We start from the raw sequence: 20,557 nt of genomic DNA on the forward strand, positions 1-20,557 counted from the left end.
TTGTTGCTCTCGACGCTGAAAGCGACGATGGTATGCGACATGGTAGGTGACATAGTAGGCGACTTGATATTTGCTTGCGATATGGTTCAGTTGATGGCTGGTCTAGGAGACAGGATAGCAATCGCCTGGGAAGGGACCATCCATCCACCTTTCCCGGTCAGCCAGCTCCGTGTAAATTGACGCCAGCGTTCATGGCTCTGTAACTTTGAGGCTTAACATCCATAGTTCTTTTGCCTATAAGCTTTACGAATCCCATGGGCCTCGAGAGAGCAGGCTTCTCATCCATCTACAATCAGAAGACACCATGTATGTACCTCTTGAGCTTGTTTGTCACGAGAGGAAGGCCACTCCGCCAAGCGGCTTTGCCTGGAGGCCAGCTTCGGCCATCACGTTCGAGATAGCGTCCAAGTTTGACACACGATGCCCCATCATTCCTAGAGCTTAGGTATCTTGCTTACTCTCTTTCATTTTTGCAGTTATACCGGAACGAGTAAGACGGCTGTGCTACACAGCAACGGATACCTTGAGAGATGGCTTTCCCCCCTCCCCATGCTGCAAGAGACAGTCGACCAAACAGTTTGAGACCCTACCGGGGTGTACAAAGAGCCTGCGAACACGCAAGCTACTGGCGACTTGATGAGGACAGCATTCCAGCGAAACAAAGCAGCCTACGAGAGAAGGTAGTGGTCTCATTTGAGTCTTGTGAAACCATTCAGTAAATCCCCTCCCCAGAACAGGTGATGGCCTCATTCGAGCACACGCCTCCGAAGGAGTAGGACCTCCAACTCTACACATAAGGCTGCGGTGAAGCAAGACCATCATATATCAGCTGCGTCTCATCCAATTGATACCCAAGGCCTTCGCTCAAGCTGGTTGCCCGAATATGCCGCGCTTGTTTTTTCAGTATGCGACCTTGGGAAGTCAATTGGCAGTAGGACCGGCTCTAAACAACAATGCCGAGAACAACAGCTGCTAAAAGAACGACCGAACAATAAAGTAGGCCTTGATTTCCACACACTACGAGATCTAGAGCTGGTACTCTTTATGAGGCAATCTCACCGTTATGCGTCAAGTAGCATACCAAGCTGGATGTTGGGCTGAGGCGGACAAGATCAACGACTCCTCTCCCTCTGGCTTGATATCCTCAGGTGTCTCTTTGTGTCTCTATCCAGTTGAATGCCTGCTCATGCTGAATAGATACACAGAGAAGACCCCCCAGTGGTTGCCAATGGTATGATCAACTCATCCAGTATGGCCATGACACCATATACACAGAGGGGCACAGAGGGACACATGCCTATTACGCCTAACAACCAGGATTTTAATCGTTGTCACTATGCAGACAGGTTGTACTTCACTACTTCCTCCTTAAGGAAGGGCCAAATTCTGACTGACTTTACGCAGGCCCGAATTCGTTGTTTTCATGGGCTTGCAGGAGGATAGGTAATGAGCTGCACCAGATGTCGTTGAGTACGATCACGTGCCCGGCAATTACGACTAAACGGGATATTGGCGAGCAATGAGCATTATCAAGTCTCAACTCGAGACTCAAGTTTGAGAAGAGACACAACAACAAACACAATTCTCAGCCGAGTCGAGACCCTACGCCTGCCTACTCTGACAAGCGACGTGAGACTCGATGCATGGGAGAGCTGCAAGGAACTCCGCAGAACTTCCCTTGAAAGTCAAACTCGGCCGACGTAAAGCCTACAGCATGCAAACATAAAACTTCCCAGGACGAGGGCCCTCAAAAGCCACAAAAGTATCTCACTGCGTACTTGACAAAGTCTGCCTCGAAAAAGTGGCTTGACACTTCAGGCTTCCTCCATATGCGGTGTGATAAGAGCTGCATCCCTTATTGGAAGTACCGCATGAACCACCGAGCCAGTACATCTCACAGATGACGCCAAAAATGGCCACTAGGCCGGATGGCACGGTTGGATGGATGGCGTCTGAGGCATTCGCGGCACCGGCGGTGACAACGGCAAACGAGACCTCGACTCGAAAGAAACAAAAAAAGTGTGGCACGGCTGACGTCGAGAAAGTCGAGCAATGCGACCTGCGCGATCCCCTTCCGATTTGCTTGATGGCGGGCCACTTGACTCGTCGTGGTGCGAGACATTGGCAATGGTACGCGGGGATCTAGAACGTGGTGAGGGGAGACAAGCCGAGAAGCCAAATGCATCATGTGCATACCAACGGCGGGGCTTGCATGAACGTTTTATTCTGTGTGCCGGGCCTCGCCAGCCCATGGTGTGAAGACAACAAGGGATCAACACCTGAATGGTGGTGTACGAGCCACACGACTCCAAGGCGGAGCTGTATCGGAGACCGTCACCGCAAATTCGTTATGGGCGAGGAGGCCGAGGATCAAGCTCGAAGCGGCCAACGGTAAACTCAGTCGGTCAGCGGGACAAACTCAGAAATGCGGAAAGTCTGGGCATCGATACTCCCTTTTACCGCCTCATTTATCGCCGACAGTGGTAAATATTCGGGTCTAGCAGACATCGGATTATTACCCTTTATTCGATGTTGCTGCTCAACTGTGACCGGAACTCTGACTGACGGCAAGCCATCTCAGGTTGGGGAAACGAAGAGGTTCGGGCGTAGCTGCTTTGCTTGACCTGGGTCACCTTGCCAGCAAAAGGAGCGGACTCATCTCAAATGCCTCCTCTGGTTGAATCTGGCGGCCTCATCGCTTTACCTACTGCGGCGGAATGCCTGCTCTTCTTCGTGTGTCTCAATCTAGCCCCCACCTGCATCAAACGAGAGACGGGTTTGTTTCACCTGCGGGCTTCGTGGATCAGCAAGCACCAGCTGAGCTACTGATGGGCGACCGATAATGCGCTTGAGTGGCTGGGTTTTTTGCGTTTAAACTGGTGTGCTCAGTAATACCGCGCACACCACAGCTTCAGTACTGGCCCATCTGATCAAGCTCCGACGAACTGTGCAATCGTGGTGACTCGATGCGTGGGCTGAGACGGGAGGGGAGTTGATATACTCCGGCCGATCCCGTTTGCAAGGCCCCGTGGGTCCGCAGTCCGGGACAGCGCTGTCAAAGCTGTATCTAATACTCGGGTGATCAACGTCACACGATTTGAACCGCGGGGATGCATATTGATTATCGAGATTCTTTGTTCCAAACGGGCGGAATGCAAGATCAATAAAGGCGAAGCAAGCCGGGAGAGCCGGCGAAGTATGTCCAAATCATTGGGGTACTCTGCTACACCGTTATACCGGCCGGTGAGATTATTGGAGGTTCAGGTGAATGCAGGCCGTGGGAGCCGTGTTGCGGTTGTGGTTGCAGTTTTCCGTGGTGTGTCAATGTTTCACTCCACAAAGCCGTTGTGAGCTACCCACCCCCCAGGCCGTCTGTCTCAGATGGGAGACAACGGCATGGGCGGCTTATCGAACCAGCGGGATAGGTGTGTTATCTGAGTACAAGATATCATGTGCGTGTGCTCATGAAGATGCCTGGTTCTAGTCAGTATATCCGTATGGCCATAGCCTTCTTTGTACATTTGACAAACTGATAGACGCAACGGATTATATCGTGCTGCCTGGCTGCAGGAATGATAGGTTGCAAGATGGCAGATGACGTAAAATGGCCGGACCGAGGATGGCATATCAAACGGTCAATGGATCTCCACTGCTTGGAAAGGAAATAAAGCACGATCATGCGCATACGCAAAACAGGCCAGGGTGGATGATCTATCGCTTGCCATACACAGGTCTCTCAGCCACTGCCAACGCAGTCCCCAATATGGTACATGACAAGAAGGCCAAGAATAGGAATGTCGTGACGATGCTAGGTGGCGCTGGGCAAATTTGCCTTGGACCGGTTCGAGAAATGTGGGCGAATAGGGTGGTGATACTTCAACATTCGGTAAGTACGGAGTAGTCGATTAATGAAGGTTGCAAAGCAATGTACCTACCCACCTGTAAGCGCCATGCTCGGGGTAAGTACGTTGGAACCAGAGAAAACCTGCTCTCATCCGTCGCCACGCCAGATACCTTACCTGAGGTACTTGGTGCTTACCTTGGCCTGCAATTACAACATGGACTGGCAGGAGCGAGGGTGGGTTGATGTACCTGACCTACATCACCTATGTTCTTGCCTTCACCATCGTGTCGAGTACTTCTTCTGCCTTACGTAACGTCCTTGCCAGCGAAGATGGACGTCAATCACGATCCTGATTCTTGGCCGAGAACCGACGAGATACAACAACAACAACAACATCATCGACAACTTACAAGGCCCAAACAGATCTGCCGTCTCGAGCCATTAGCATACAGGCATAGATACATCAAATACGTTCCCAAACTACCAACTCGGAGCAATCTGATTTGGCAACACCCACCCGCGAGATTCCTACTAGGATTCACGCCAGGCATTCCGATACGATACCAGTCATCATTGACACCATTCCTAGCCAGGCGTGCCAGGCCACCAGAACCTTCCACCTTCTGTGCCCCTCCGCCTCCGGTCATGTGTATCTGAGACTGCAACCACGGCCCCGTTTTAAACCAGGGCATTCTGCTGCTCGATGCTGCAGTTCGTCAAGACAGATCAGGGAGATGGCGAGGTGGCCTGCGCTCTGCAGCGAGATTGGGGAGATGACGATTTCGCAATCTACATTGGCCAAGCAGGGCTGTATTAGTATATCCGTATGGAGTACATACGTGGTCTGATGAACGGGTTCGCTGTCTGCCGCAGATTCCAACCACCAACTCTATTTCACCTTGGTCAAAACAACGTCTAGGAATGGTAATTTGGAACGTTATGGGATCCGCGTGAACCTTGATCGCTATCCTCATCACCGCCCAAGAACCCACTTGGGCGAAGAGAAACGATACCATCGCGGATCTTGAATTCGAGGGGCAACGAACGCCCGGCTCCGAGTCTCCGTCCCACAGCAATGAGCTGTTCTCCGGCTGCCGGGCCTCTCCCTGGAGCCACCGCCAGCATGACTGGATGCCATGTGGGGCCACACGAAAATCCGCTGCAAATGCGACTTCTCAACCTAGGAAGTAAAATCAAAGCAGAGATGGACCAGGGATCAGCTAACAGGGTTGTGAAGGACAGTTCTGAGTGAGGTACGCGCAGGCCGCATTTGACAGGGCTTGGTGGTGGCATCTGACGGCATAAGTCGACATTGATTCGGCTTTCACTTCATGGGCATCCTAGATATCGAATCGCATTCCACGGGTGGCCCCTTCATCCTGACCCAACCCATCCCATGGAATTCCAAACGGATCAAAAGAGCGGTCGGCCACCTCTAGCAGACGGACTCGGTTGACCTCCCGATGGCCTTCCAACGACATCAGGCATGTCGATCAACTAGATGCTAGGACATGATCGCGCCGTTCAGGGGCACCGCATAATGGCCAAGCATGACTCTCCGAATATTAGCCTTTCTGATTTCGGTCTCGTTGTCCGTGACGGACTGTCCGCTGTCGCCCGTCAGCCAGCTCGGGTCGTCTGTCATGGCTTGTTCAATGTCAGGTACAGATGTTGGGGCGCATTCATTCATCACCTAATTTGCAAGCTAGGTACGCTTCAGGCGAGAATGGTCAAGTGGTGAAATGGGATCGCGATGGTAGCGCCGCGCTGGAACCCCACGGAGCCAATAGTGGCCGACTCGGACGGCCCAAGGCTCTTTGTTGAAATGAAGGCCGTGTCCGTCAGCAATTTTTTTTTAGCTCGGCAGTGGCCGTAATTTGCCGTCCCTGCGCATCTGCATCTGGTCCCCGTCACGGATGGTCACCCAAGCAGCAAGCAATGTCCAAACGATGGCGGGTCCTTTGTGCGAATACAAACCTCGCTTCGTTGGGGATATGCTGTGCTGCGTTCGAGGGGTCTGGTCTGGGAAGCCGGCGGGCTGGAGTCAGCCGCAAGTCTTCTTGGCAGGTCTAGAGTCTGGATGGACACGCGCCCAAACGGAGCTGTTGATGGAGTGTCGTTTGGCGTTTGGCGTCTGGACTCTGGAAGACTTGATTGGGGAGGCCGTTGGGTCGCAGTGTGTGCCTATTTCCAGGCGAACAGTCAGGACCGGACGGTGGAGGGGGATTTTAATGTATCCTGTTCTTACGCTGTGGTCCTGAGAATCTCGAGAGGAAAGAAAAAATTCCCGTAGGTGGCCTCTGATCATAAGAGGCAGGGAAACGGCCCCCTACATCCCCGTCAGTCCCTGTCTGTTGTCCAAAGAGGACCAAGACTAGGCCTGGCGGCAGCTAGGATTGTTTGGATCAAATATGCGGAATGGGTCCAAGTCAAGGGCCTGTGGATCTCCGATTGATTGGCAGTTGCACAGTGTCGGGCGGCTGTTGTTTCTGATTGTCATGAGAATGGTCTCTCGTCGTCTCCTACGGTGGATCCATCGTGCCGGCCTCAGTCGAGTCTTCTTTGAACGACTTCTCCTTTTCTGGGTCGCTACCGTTACGACAACAGTAACGCGGCAGGCCCCCCCCCCCCCCCCTTCAGAAAGGAGAATCCTGTATCCATACGGTCACCGAGTGGCGCCACGCCTTGAGAGTCAAAATACGATATCCATGGACACAAGTCAACTAACTACGAGATACAGATTGGCGCAACCGACGAACGAACACCAAGACCGCGCTACGGGAGGGAGGCAGAGTCCGAAACATTTAGCTGCTTGCCCTGCATTGTCATGTCCATGAAGCACAAGAAGCATGCCTAGGATAAAAGGAGACAACCTAACGGTGACTGGCAGGCCAGGCAGGTTGCAGTACACCTATCTTCAGACACAAGAGGAAATAGATGGCGCCGCCGCCTCTGCACAGTCTCGCAGGGCACAGGCGCAAAGGCCCTTCAGGCTGGCCGCTGCATTTCATTGCCCGGCTCACTTGGCTCACAAATTCACGAGTGCTGTGCGTACTCTGAATGAGAGCGCCATCGAGTCCACGGAAGACGCGACGCACACGCAGCACCTCCCACACCCATACTGTTGCATGCCACCCCAATCAGCGCAGTCCGTTGTCGTGCGACGAGTCCAATGAAGTCTTGGGATAAGGTGTGCAAACTGATCGACACTCCCGCTCTGGATAAATCTTGCTTAGACGGTATCTTGCCTGAGTCACATGGTTTTAAAGAGGATGCAGCTAGTCCTGCTAGCGGCACATCTCGACGAGAAGCGTAAGGTAGTGTACGGAGTACTGGCCCCCCATTTTCTCCATCGTGGCCCTATGGCGTGGTCGTCGTTTTAATAGGGGACCACCTTGGCTCCTATTCTTTCCTCTTCCTGGTCCTGCTCCCCTCCCCTTGCCTGCAGCCCACATACTCTTTGACCATGTGGATCTTGGCCCCAAGGGTTTTCTGCTTAACCTGCTTAACGAGGGACCGGCAATGTCTCGCTCGCCTTTGGAAAAGTGACATGACAGGACAAAAGCGCGTGTCGCAAAATACTGAGGAATTAGCGTAGACCCTCTCTCTCCTCCGAGTCCCGTTTTGCAGCCGTAGTGCGTGAGCGTGGTGGTCCCTCGAAATTGCCAAGTTCCAACGACACACGCGAATCATTTGGGGGCTTCTAGCGATGTGCTATGGAAGGGACTAGTGGACGAGGTTAAAGGAACGGCACTGGGCTGGGCTGAGAGCGCGGGAAACGGTGAGTACAATTGGTGAAGACGGAGGATTCCCTACAGAACGGAGGGCGGAATATGAATGGCGACGGACGGTATGGGAGACAACCGCTATAGGTTGCCCAGCCATGCCGGCACTTGGCCGCTGGTCACAACGTTTCCCATGTGTTCGCGTAGGGCAGAGAGAGAGAAAGAGAGCCGGCCCATACGGCGAACGAGAATACATTTATTTGGCAGACGGATTACGGAGCGTGGGAGGAGGGCAGAAAACGATCGATCGGCTTGTAGTATCTACAACGAGTAGTATGTGCCTTTTTAGGTACTGTGCCGAGCGAGTATTGGGGGGAGCCAACCAGTCCTGAAGCTCTCGTCTCGTTGTAATGCTACCTATCCGCTCTCTGAGATGGTGGTGACTCGTGAGTGGGAGATGCGTTGTGGTTGCAGGGTGGACACACCTCTACTTTTGGTGGTGTCGCGATTTGCCCGGCAAAAAGCTTGCCTATGTAATGCACGAGAATGGAGCGCATTCAACGGCATCACCCTCGAAGGGGGGGGGGGGGGCGGCAATATGACGTCCGTCATGGGCTGGCTGCAGGACATCACGCGAGTTTTCTGGCCGTGAAAGTCATTCTGTTTAGGATTGTATTGACAGCAATATGTCACATACACGTGGTGTAGGTACTGCTTTTTTTTCTTCTTCTACTTTCCTAAAATGTCTCCCTTTTTCTATTTTTTGTTCACTTTTTGGTGTTTATTTCTGAGCAGTGTGTGGGAAACCCGAAAAGGTGAGGAACGAAGTTTGGTACTGCAAGAGCATCGTATCCTTTTCATTCGTTCATGGCAGCCTTCAACATCCCCCTCATCCACTTTTTGATCGTCACGGCCTCGAGTTCTGGCCATCGAATGTAACGGTACCCAATAGTCTATGAATACTTTCAATACTTTTCAGAGAGGATACACTATACGGACGGTGAGCCAGAAACGGAGAGAGCAAGTAGCGGTATCAGGAGAAGAGGCCTGGACTGAAAGATTACAGTGCGACATGAGTCACTGAGAAGGGAACTTTATTACACACACCTCCCGCCGGTGACAGGAGCCCGAGCGAAAGCTTCGCCAGAGTCAGTCAGCCAGCGCCAGCCGGTTCAATTAACAGTAACAGTATCCCTAGTAGTGGACGACATCTGCGAGTCTGTGAACGTGGACGACCGCCGTCGCGGGCACCCCCTTTTTTTTTTCTTTTTCTTTCTTCGTTTCCCTTTCTAATCCATACCTTATCTGACTGGATGGAGACAGTTTGTTGGACTCAGAAAAGGGACCCGGCCGGGTGCTGGGTTCCAGGCCCGGGTTCAGCGCGTATCGAAATCACCCAGCCATCTCGTTGTGGTCCACTGTGAATTTTGATCATTTGTTGGTCGCGTACGGAGTACGGCAAAAAACGAACAGGTCTAGACAAATCGAGTAGAGCCGTTGCTGGGCCGTCGGTGTGTGGCGGCGTAAAGAAGGGAACGGGAGCCTGCGGCGGCTACAATGTTTCAACACCGGTTGAAATTGGTTCTCTTGGTTTTCGGGTTCTCCCATTCTTTCAACAATAAAGGTACAATGGAACATGTGGTTCAAAGTACGGATACCTTATCCTGTACGGATAGTAGCGTCGTCGCATCGGAGGGGCAACCGGCGAACGACTTTTCTCTCTCTCTACCTTTCTGGGTGCGTTGCTGCGTAGCTGCTGCGTATTAGAGAGAAGAAGCAAAGAAAAAAAGATTCAGACAAGAAAAAAAAGATTAACAAATGAATTAGGACAGCCACTAACGTCTGGGAATGGCAGCGGGAGTGGGTCATCCATGGCATGTTCCCGGCAAAGCAGCAGGGTCCAGGCAGGCATGGCGAGGTATGGACATGGATGTTCATGTACCGCTGTACTACACCCCTGACGCTGTCCAAAGTGTGGAAAGGCTCGTCCTTGTATCCCCTGTCCGTCTTTGCATCTTGTTCGTCCTGCACTCTCTTTTCTTTCTGGGCCCCCCATGTATTAATTATCTTTTATACGTATCTAGGCGCGGCGACTGGGCACGTACCGATACACGTGAGTTTCTGGCTGTCTCTCTAAGGTACACTACCAATACGGTTTTCTCACTCTCTCTCTGTCTCTCGCCTCGCACACACGATACGACACGAAGCAGCAGAAGAAGAAGTAGAAGGCAACACGCAGTTCCCAAGCACATGCAGCTAAAGGTACGGCAAGGTACCTGAGGTATTCCGTACGGGTCTGGCAATTTCGTCCCACTCGCTTGCGCGCAGCACGGGCCAGCACGCGACGTTCAGTTCGTTCTCCTCTGACTCTCTGGCAATGCAACTGAGAGCGGGAAACACGCCAAAAAATCATAGCGACAGGGGAAGAGCTACCAAATGCCATGCCCCACCTCCCATTTTAAGGTACAAGTTGGTGTACCTCGTCGCGAACATTTGTGTACTCTGGCCTGCTGCTGAAGGTAGGGGAGATTCAAGTATCTATCTTCTTGCTGGACCAGGGCATTTCGTACCCTAGCTAGAGACTTGATTGTACCTATCCTACTTCCATTTCCCGAGATGCGCATCGCAACCACCAGTACGGAGTAGCGACCCAACATGGAGATCAGGTAAACCACGTATAATGAGGTGAGAGAGAGGGGCAGGGCTTTTCCCAAGGCATGGAACGAGATGGATAGAAATAAGTACTCCGTGGACCAGAAAAAGAAAGGCAAGTGATGCCATACACATTACGCAGTACTGAATGATAGGTGCAGTAGCCTCAGGTAGGTGAGTAGAGTAGGTACATAGGCGACAGGGCCGTGACAGCGAGGGAAAGTACCCCCACTAAAAAGTATCCGTTTGGAACGGCTTCTTTCCCGGACCCCTGTCCTTCATCGCATGCTTGTTGAACCTCACACACACCACACTTCGCGACTCACCACTCACACACCTTGGAACTCTCTCGTCCTCCTCACTTTCCTTTGCGCCCAAGCTCTCCAGCAGACCAGCAGACCTCCCATCCTCGTCGCACTTGCCTGCGCTCTCTCATCAAGCTCAGACGACCACTCTGACTGGCCTTTTGCAACCCCTTCTCCCTCTCCCTCTCCCTCGAGTCTCCTCCCCTCATCGCTTTACGGTCTGATCGTACCGTACATACTTCGTACCCACCATACGGTCGGTCTACAGATACCTGACACCGTATCGCATTCCCACCGTTCTTGTCCAAGTCACCGCTCATCAACCTCCCACGCCAGTGCCGCCGTCTAGACTGATACTGACACACTTCCACTCATCGGTCGTTCTCTTTCTGCCCAGCTACCCACGCCTCCCTCGATCCCTCCTTCCTTCCTCAAGTACCTACACGCACACTCCAAGGTACCTCACCTCTCTCCTACCCGGGGGTAGCCACTCACGACGGGGCCACGCCTCTTTTTTCCTCCTTCGCAAGGGACTGACTGGACCGTGTGAGCCTCCATCAACCGGGCCTCCTGGCAAGGGCAAAGCCTCTTCTCGTCACCCTCTCGCAAATAAGTACCCCCAGCAACCCGCTCTACCTCCCATTTTCCTTCTCTCCCTCTCCCGTCTTTCCTCTGCCACCATTTACAGGTCTTCTTTTTCTCTTGCCATTATTCCCCAAAAGAGCTTCTATTCTTGAACTCTTTTATACCCAAGACCTCAAACCACCCCTCGACACGACCAATACAGTACTTTTAGTAGTGCTTTTTTAAAAAGACCTTTTCATTGTGATACCCAAGTCTACCGCCTGACTTTTTGATACCCAACTCCCCTTTCTCAACACCACACATCATACACAATGGCCGAAGAACAGAAGCCCGTCGAGGTCCCCAAGGAGACTGTCCCTGCCACCACCACCGCTGAGGCCCCCGCCGCCGAGACGAAGCCCGTCGAGACCACGGAGACCCCCGCCGTCGCCCCTGTCGCCGCCGAGACTGCCACCGAGACCCCGGCTACCACCACCGCCACCGAGACACCTGCTGAGGCCGCTGCCCCCGTTGAGGAGGCCAAGAAGGAGGTTGTCCCCGTCGAGGAGGGCACCCTTGAGCACAAGGGCATCAACTTCCCCAAGTAAGTGTCGCGCGCGTTAACAACTTCTCGTCGCATATGCTAACCGCCATTCTGTAGGAACTTCATCTACTCCAAGGAGTTCTTCTGGTTCGGATCCGATGCTGTCGAGTCCAAGAACCTCTCCTCGTACCTGAAGAGCGAGAAGTCTACTGAGACTGCCCACCACAACGCCGCCTGGGCCTCCCACACCGGCAAGGGTCTTCTCTTCTTCGGCGACAAGACTGCCCCCCAGGGTGTCATCAACTTGGTATGTTGCGCCCTCTGACTTACACCAAAACCATGATGCTAACAATTATTCTCCAGGCCGATGCCTCCGAGCCTGCTGCCGATGGCGCCAACAAGTTCCACTTCACCGCCAAGGGCCACAAGCACACCTTCAAGGCTGCCAACGCCGAGGACCGCGACAACTGGATCTCCCAGCTGAAGCTCAAGGTCGCTGAGGCCAAGGAGCTCGCTTCCACCGTTACCGAGACTGAGGCTTACAAGACTGCTCTGGAGGCTTTCAAGCCCGCCAAGAAGGAGGAGAAGAAGGAGGAGAAGGCCGTCGAGGCCCCCGCTACTGAGGCTGTTGCCGCCACCGAGACCCCTGCTGCCGAGACCCCTGCTGCCCCTGCCACTGAGGAGGCCGTTGCTGAGACTCCCAAGGAGGAGGAGGTCAAGAAGGAGGAGCCTAAGCGTCGCTCTGCCAGCCGCAAGCGTGCCTCTATCTTCGGCAGCCTGCTTGGCAAGAAGGAGGAGTCCAAGAAGGAGGAGAAGGAGGAGACTCCCGTCGTTCCCGCTGTCGCCGAGACCCCCAAGGAGGAGACCCCCGCTGTCCCTGCTGCGACAGAGACCCCCGTCGCCGAGGTTCCCGCCGTTGAGGCCCCCGTCACTCCCGCTGCTGAGACCCCTGTCGCCGCTGCCACTGAGACCGCCGCTGAGGACAAGCCCGTCGAGGCCGCCAAGGAGGAGAAGAAGCCCCTTCCCACCAAGCGCAACAGCATCTTCGGTGTCTTCGGCAAGAAGGAGAAGAAGGCTGCCGCCGCTGCTGAGGCTGAGACCCCCGCCCCGGCCAAGGAGACTGAGGTCACTCCCGCTGCTGAGTCCGCCCCCCGTCATCCCCTCCCGTTGAGGCCACCACTCCCCTCGCTGTCGACGTTGCCAACCCTGGCACCGTTCCCGTCGAGAACAAGGAGATCACCCCCGCCACCAACGGCGAGCCCCGCCCCGACCTGAAGGAGAAGCGCAAGTCTTCCCTTCCCTTCGGTTTCGGCAAGCGTGACAAGTCCCCTGCCAAGTCTCCTGCCCACTCCGACAACGAGGAGGCTGAGAAGCAGGAAAAGACCAGCGCCTTCTCCAAGCTTCGCGCTACCATCAAGGGCCGCGGCAAGACTGAGAAGCCTGCCGACAAGCTCGAGAAGACTGAGGAGAAGCCCGAGGAGACCCCCGCTGTCGCCACCGAGACTCCTGCTGCCGAGACCTCCAAGGCCACTGAGGAGCCCGAGAACAAGCCCGAGAACGTCGCTTCTTCCACTCCTGCCCCCGTCACCGCCGCCGCATAGAATGCGAGATGGGGTTCGCTGTCTCTTCGTCGCAAGGGCCAGCGTCGGTCGTCATGATCATTTGAATGAAGCAAAAAACACAAAACAAAACACCACAAAAAAAAGTGCAATCGCATCGGATCGAGATTCGGAGGAAGAGCAACATCACGTGACAACTCATTTCACTTGGATGGGTTTGTCTGGAATCGGATCTGCATTTCAAGATACCCCGTCAAGACTGGTTCTACCTGATACCCTTTCCTATTTCCCTCTTTACACAGCACACGCATCGGAAGGCGAAAACTGGCGGGAGGTGATTCCGTTCCACTTTCAGTCGTTTCGAAGTCATTTCTGCTCATTGTTTTTTTGTTTTGATTTGTTTTCCACAAGTATCCTGCTTTGATGCTTTGATACCCAGTTATACCCGTCGCTCCAGACAAGAACACGAGAAGAAAATACCCACGACAAAAAATTCGAAGCGCCTTGGTCCGACAAGATGGACGGACCTCTTGTGTGTGTTGGTTCATATCGGGCTAGGGTCAGGAATCGTCAGATTTGAGTTTGGAGATGCTGTTGGTGGAAAAAGACTGCATGGAACCGTCTGTGCTGGCCACTAGGGCCGGTGTCAGCTTGTTCGCATTCACTTAATACTTAATAGAAGCTCGTTGCGTGTTGTCTAGAATCGTGTGTGCGTTCACCTTTGATCTCTTGCGCCATGTGACACTTGTGACATGTGAGTCAGTTTCCTGTGCTTGGTCTTGTTCGCTCTGGCGTGCACACGTAAGTCATGTCAATCACGCCCGTCCGCGTCCTCGACGTTTTGACATGTAGGTCTAGTTTCGATAACGGTCAGTCGTCCAACGTAGTTCCGACTTCCGAGCGTGGGCAGGTCCAAGCTTACTTACTCCAAACTCCGTGCCTATTCTTTCCACCACGCGAGCTCCGTCCGGATCGAGAGACTGTCGACTTCGTGTTCCAGAGGGGGGAGGGGGGTTCAACAAGCGTGAAACGAATGCAACGCTACGGGATTCTATGGTTGAACCGTCCATGTACCCCAGGTTTCTGATTTGCGTCAGAAGAAGTTGGAAATGGTAAGGCAGATTGAGATTTGAGATTGGATCGAGAGTTTGCCTTGCGTTTTGTCTATCGCTTGCATCACATGTGGTTGAGTTACATTCACTCTTGAAGACCGCAGGAGTCAGGACGCAGGCGAGGAAGGGTGTGTGATGGGGTTGGATGCAAAGAGGGGAGTCAAGTCAAGTCAGTTCGGAAAGTGACGGCGCAAATGCGAAGTGTGTGTGCCCTCTTCTTTCTTCGTCTTCGTCTGGCCTCGTGTTCGAAGCACGAGCATAGCGTCTTTTCTTTGAGGGGAATGAATAGTGGACGGACGGACAGATGGACGGATGGATGGATTCACTCTTCGCAGTAGCCGCATGCGCCTCAGGTTCGTCTGGCCTTTTTTTTTTCTTTTTTTTTTTTCTTGCGTGTACTTGTTGTTCAAGCACGTATGTATGTCACTTTGGTCACCCTTCGTATATGCGAGGGGGGCGCACTGAAGCTGCCGTTTTGAACGGAGATGTGAAGGGCGTGTAAGGTCATGAGGTGAGTACGTGTTTGACTGATGCGCACCTAGCGTTGCGAGGAGGGTGTGAGGCAATGGGTATGGGCTTGGACGATTTAAACTTCTTCGGTACAGCTTTCCAGTTCTCAGGATCTCGCGATGTTCTGTGTGTGTGTGTGTGTATGGTCAAGGAGATTGTACCTGGAGGTGGCTGAGTTGGGGGTCCATGGGTTGATATCAACTCATTTGGTGAGGTAGAGGAGACCCAGTAATATTCTTCTCGTGTATGAGAGCAACTGCTTTGGAGTCGGAGTCAGGTATGTCGGGGGGAGCTCGGAAGAGCTTTGATATCTGGCTGGCTCTCGACGAGCTCGGAGATCTGAAGGGGCGGATGAACTGTGGGCTTGTGCTACCGCTCCATGGTCTTCATGCGCGTCTTGCGAGTTCTCACGGAGGGAGAGTGCTATGATCATGTTCATCTCGATACTGGTCTTTCCGCGACGGGTTTACGCAACTATTCCAACATGAGCCATTTGCTATGACCAGAGCCAGCAGACCGTTTCTGGGGTACCTAAAACGGTATGGTATGTACGGTAACGGGCATAGTCCAAGGCAAAGGTATGAAAGCTTCCTGAAAAAAGAGGACGAACTTCCTCCTCCCCTGCCTACCTAGTCTTTCTGTCTCTTGGGGTGCTGTTAGGCAGGTTCAAATGCCTCGACCAATCAATGTCAGTCTAAAAGAATTTTCTTTTCAAAAATCTGTGATCGATCTCGTGGATCGTGAGATGATGACTTGCATATTGAGATTAGGAAATGTTACGACGGGCCGGGATGCCGAGGGTGGAAGTTGGATGTAAAGTCGGCGGCGCGAACCCACATCGTAAGAAGCGGGCCGATACATGCAGGTCTAGACTCTATTCAAGACTTGGTCGTGGTGGAGACAAGCTGTGTGGGTTTTTTCCTCTCCCACTTTATGTTGAAGCTTTTAATCCTGTTTGCAGGTGTGGATATTAGAATAAGTATGTTTCTGTGGTGGAGAAGGAGATGATGTATTTGGAGGAGACGACGGAAGAAGGTCCGACTTTGAAATTTTTGAGGAAGGTTTCGAGGATGAAGCATCAAGATCGTGGTCAATGGTCATTGTGAGCATAGTGACGCCAAGTATTCGTAACGTCAGGGAAGGGAGGGTCATGTTCTGCTCTCGTCATGAGAGCTCGGAAGCACATACTCGCCGTGAACCATGCCGCGAGGCCGATAGTTAGGTGTAGGATGGGAAGCAAAACGCATAAGAAAAGCGGAAACACAGCGAATGGCAAACGGCAGAGTCAGGCTGGAACCTAGGAACACTTCTTCGAAGTTAAGTATGGTCTGGAATGGGGGCTGTTGGCCTCTATGGCTTCCCGTTACTTCCCCTTCAACCGATGACAGGAGCAAGCGTTTTTAGAATTGTATCTGAACACCCAAGGCATTGGCAAGGGAAGTTGAACCGCCCCTAGAAGCACCGATGCTTTTTTTTGCTTGTTTTTGGAAAGAAGGCGCTTCTTGCTTCACTTTAGTTTCGACTTCCATTGGATGTACATAGTGAAATCTTGGCCTCCACCTAGATTGAAGGAGAGTGCCTCAACTTCATCCTCTGATTGTTGGTCTGGACATGGGAAAAATGTCGCAGGATCCCCTGCTACTCATAGCCAGCCGATAGAGCCGAAGTCACGACAACTAAGGCAAGTCATTAGTGCTGCTTGAGTTGACGCTGGTGTAGTCCTGGTTTAGAACTACCCCGATTTCTCGGCCTTGAAGGTGTAAGGCAATGACAGGCAATGACAGGCGATCAAGGTAGAGACTTTCCCTCGTTCGACGCTAGCCCTGGCCCTGTCTCTGAGCTTGTACGGATACATTGAGGGCGACGAAGAGGTTGGCCGCGGGCCAAGCTTCACTTGGTAATATGAATATCAAGGAAGACAAGTACCGTAAAAGCAACTGATTCTCAATGATGAATGAACTGATCCAGTAGACACTGCGGAGGAAACGTCGCTCAGAAGGCGACTACTGCTATAGGGACATTTGTGACCGGTTCAGATCAGTTAAATACTGAATTCCACGCAATAACCGGACTTCGAGCCGAGGTCTCCATTCTCGGCCTTTACACACTACCATCCATCAGAACGACACTTGAAATATACCTTCACTTATTCCAGCATCATAGTTTAACGTCAACCCATGAGAGAAGGCTTGATAATAGAAACAGGAATTTGTACTTGTATGAGGGAAACGTTGTGATTTTGGTCCTGTAGGCGTGCTGTAGGGAGTTTCAACTTCAAGAGATACTATGCTACTATGTGACCCCGAAGGGTAATTATGTACAGAGATATTCGCAATGGACGAGCTTTCTATGTACTGCTGCAAAATTTTCAAGAAGGCGCTTCATCTACTTGACCAAGGAGCTGAACTTTTTGAGTACCTCAGAGGCCGAGTGTCTTTTGATTGAACCGAAAAGCTGGCGACTTATGAAAGTCTTTGTCGGTGCTCACTTCCTTCTGTCATCCTGCTGAGCTTGGCTACATTACCTGAAACAGAAGCTGACTGGGATTGCATCACCATGGCTTGCTATGAAAAGTGATTTTCATCTATGGCCTTGTATACTCGGTGGATCAATCTACATTCCAATGAAACAGTAGGAAAACCTGAGCAGCATTCATGATTTCATGTCAAGCTGCGTGATCTAGAGCCTGCAGAAGACTACTAGAAGAAAGAAGAGAAACCAAGGCACAAAACGCTGTTCGATTCAAAAGATAGTCATCCACTCAATTCCATTTTTCATTTGACAGTGTATCAGTGCATCTAGGGTCTTAACTCGATCACATGTAGACAAATACGAAATGAAGGTTAATTCGCTTCATCACATTGAGATATTCTGGAAAAAGTAAGAAAAGCCGAGAGAAGCAACAAGAGCGACCGACAAGTCTTGAAACAACACCATCTGGTGCCCTACAGTGTTACTGCTTAAGTGACTTGATGCACTGTATCACGAATGCCCGGTTGATTATAGTCACTGTTGAGGTAGACGCCCATGAGGTGAGGTTGACCAACCCGAGAGTCGAAGCTTCCGCACAGCGCAGGCACTGTGCGGGAACGGTCCGCGTCTCCACTTTAAAATTTCCATGCCAGGCGCAACTGTAGTAAAGCCGGCGGACAAGTTTGGGACCTCTTCCACTTGGAAACTGCAAATTCAACCATGGATATCCTCAAGGTGTTGTCGCGCGGCATCAAGCAGCCTGCGAAGGGCGCCAAGAACGCAAACAAAGGAGCGGCTAACCTGCCATCCGCTGGCAACCGAACGAACCCCCAACTTTTCCACGACGAGGTGTCTTCAGCGCGGGGCAACAAGAGGAAGCGAGGCAAAGAAGAGGTCGAGGAGAAGGAAGAGGAACAACTGCCCGAGGTCGATTTCTTCGCGCCCCCCAAGCCCGAAACCCCCAAAGAATCCGAAAATGCCAAGCAGCCCGCTGCGAATGCCAAAAAGGCCGACAAGACGTCCTCTAAAAAGGCGACTCTGCTCCCCGAGGACGAGTGCCGACAGATCCTTCGCTCCCACCGATTGAAGCTCACACTACTCTCCGAGCGCCACAAGAAGGCCTCCAAGGTCACCAAGAGTAAGAAGAAGAAGGTCGCCGTCGAGGTCGAGAAGGAGACGAACCAGCTGCACCCGCAGCCCTTGACTTCTTTCCGCGAGCTTCGGACGAACTACAGTATCGCGCCGCTGCTGTCGGACAATCTCACGCATCAGGGATTCAAGGTGCCGACCGAGGTGCAGCTGGGCGCCTTGCCTCTGCTACTGAAGCCAGAAGTGGCATTGAAGGAGGTGGCGAATAAAGAGGAGCTTGGAGATGTCTCAAAGGGTGTGGATTTCCTCGCTGTTGCGCCGACGGGCAGCGGAAAGACGATCAGCTTCCTGATCCCCGCGATCAACTCCATCATGCACAAGAGAGAGTCTAGCGAGGACAAGGATAAGCACGATCTGTCTGCAATCATCATTGCGCCGACAAGAGAGCTGGTTTTTCAGATTGTGAACGAGGGACGCAAGCTGGCTTTGAACTCTGGCATCAAGATCGCCGGCATGAAGAAGGGTATGCGCTTCGCGGTCGAGGAACAAGACAAGGCCGAGAGTGAAGATGAGGACGATGAAGAGAGCGAGAGGTCAGACAATGATGAGGATGAGGACGAGGACGAGGACAGCGAGACCGAGCCGGTCAAGTCAAAGTCCGTTGTGAAGGCTGACATTCTCGTCACAACACCTGCACTATTCTACAACTTCCTTACGGCGTCGTCAAAGACGGATCGCAAAGTACCGACTGTCACATCTCTGATTCTCGATGAGGCGGATGTGTTGTTGGACCCCCTGTTCCGCGAACAGACCATGGCGATCTGGTCCGCCTGCCCTAACCCGGAGCTGAGAACTACGTTCTGGTCTGCGACTTTCGGGTCCAACATCGAGACTTTGGTGACTGAGGCACAGTTGGCGAGACCGGCATCCAAACCGTTGATTCGCTTGGTAGTCGGTCTGAAGGACACGGCCGTCCCTAACGTCACACACAAGTTGATCTACACCGCTACCGAGAAGGGAAAGCTACTGGGTCTCCGCCAGCTCCTTCATCCCACAGCAGGAGATGACTCAGGGCCACCTTTGCGACCTCCATTCCTGGTCTTCACCCAGACCATTGAGCGCGCCACGGCCCTGGAAGAGGAGCTCAAGTACGACATCCCCCTCGCCGCCGGCGGTCCCACCAGGATCGCCGCCCTGCACAGCGGCCTCGCCGACAAAGCCCGCGCCAACATCATGCGCCGCTTCCGCGCCGGCGAGATCTGGATCCTCATCACGACGGACGTGCTCGCGCGGGGCGTGGACTTTGCTGGCGTCAACGGCGTCGTCAACTACGATGTGCCCGGCTCGAGCGCCGCGTACGTCCACCGCGCGGGGCGGACGGGCCGCGCGGGTCGCGAGGGCGGCGTCGCCGTGACGTTTTACACGACGGACGATATCCCCTTTGTCAAGACGGTCGCCAACGTCATCGCCGCGAGCGAGAGGCAGGCGGGCAAGAAGGGCGACGAGGCGAACGTGCAAAAGTGGCTGCTCGACGCGCTGCCGAACGTGAGCAAAGAGGACAAGAAGAAGATTCGGGAAAAGGGCGTCGAGGCGCGGCGGAGCCACGGGGCGGCCATGATTTCGTCAAAGAGTAAGTGGGAGAGGCGCAAGGATGCGAATAGAGAGGGGGCCACGGCCGCGAATAAGATACGGATCAAGAATGCGCGGAGGGTCGGCGATGACGAGGCTGGCGCCGAATGGGGCGGCATTGACGACTGAGGAAGATTCTCGTCTTCAAGGAGGCGTTGAAAATAAAAGGTTTTTTTTACTTCTTTGAACTGTGATTGATCCCATCTCCTCCCTCTCAGCCCTCTCCATTTCATATGATACCAGCCACTTGACGTGGAACCAAGCTTGAGTCGAGGCGTGAGGCCACGAAGGCGTCTTGTTGAGGGCGAGCTAAAAGGTCATCAGATGAGGAAGTCGTGGTTCGTTTTCGGATGAACATGAGAAATGGACCAGGTCATCCGTTGACCATCCAGTGGATGATGTACTGTCAAGAGACGGCAACGTGTAGACACACTTCCGAAAAGGGGTGGATTTGCTTGGGGAGATGTTAAGTGAGCAGAGAACACACAGCCCCGCTCGCCGATTCAACAAAACAGAGGGCGTAAAATGTGCCAGATTCTTTACTTGTAATGA

General features: G+C 53.0%; 2 protein-coding genes across 2 annotated transcripts; both read left to right on the forward strand.

Annotated features, from left to right (window-relative positions):
- Window positions 1-11,422: 11,422 nt before the first annotated feature.
- Window positions 11,423-13,235, forward strand: N0V96_000653 (uncharacterized protein; the record flags this gene model as incomplete). Its single annotated transcript, XM_065755995.1, has 4 exons — window positions 11,423-11,694; window positions 11,752-11,941; window positions 11,998-12,759; window positions 12,807-13,235. The coding sequence occupies 4 exons, from the start codon at window positions 11,423-11,425 to the stop codon at window positions 13,233-13,235; spliced, it is 1,653 nt and encodes a 550-aa protein (XP_065615235.1).
- A 4,772-nt stretch (window positions 13,236-18,007) lies between these two features.
- Window positions 18,008-20,134, forward strand: ROK1 (RNA-dependent ATPase rok1; the record flags this gene model as incomplete). Its single annotated transcript, XM_053197643.2, has 1 exon — window positions 18,008-20,134. The coding sequence occupies one exon, from the start codon at window positions 18,008-18,010 to the stop codon at window positions 20,132-20,134; it is 2,127 nt and encodes a 708-aa protein (XP_053044866.1).
- Between the last annotated feature and the right edge of the window lie 423 nt (window positions 20,135-20,557).

The sequence above is a fragment of the Colletotrichum fioriniae genome (assembly GCF_027942845.1).
Source record: "Colletotrichum fioriniae strain IMI 355084 chromosome Unknown scaffold_1, whole genome shotgun sequence".
NCBI classification, from domain to species: domain Eukaryota; kingdom Fungi; phylum Ascomycota; class Sordariomycetes; order Glomerellales; family Glomerellaceae; genus Colletotrichum; species Colletotrichum fioriniae.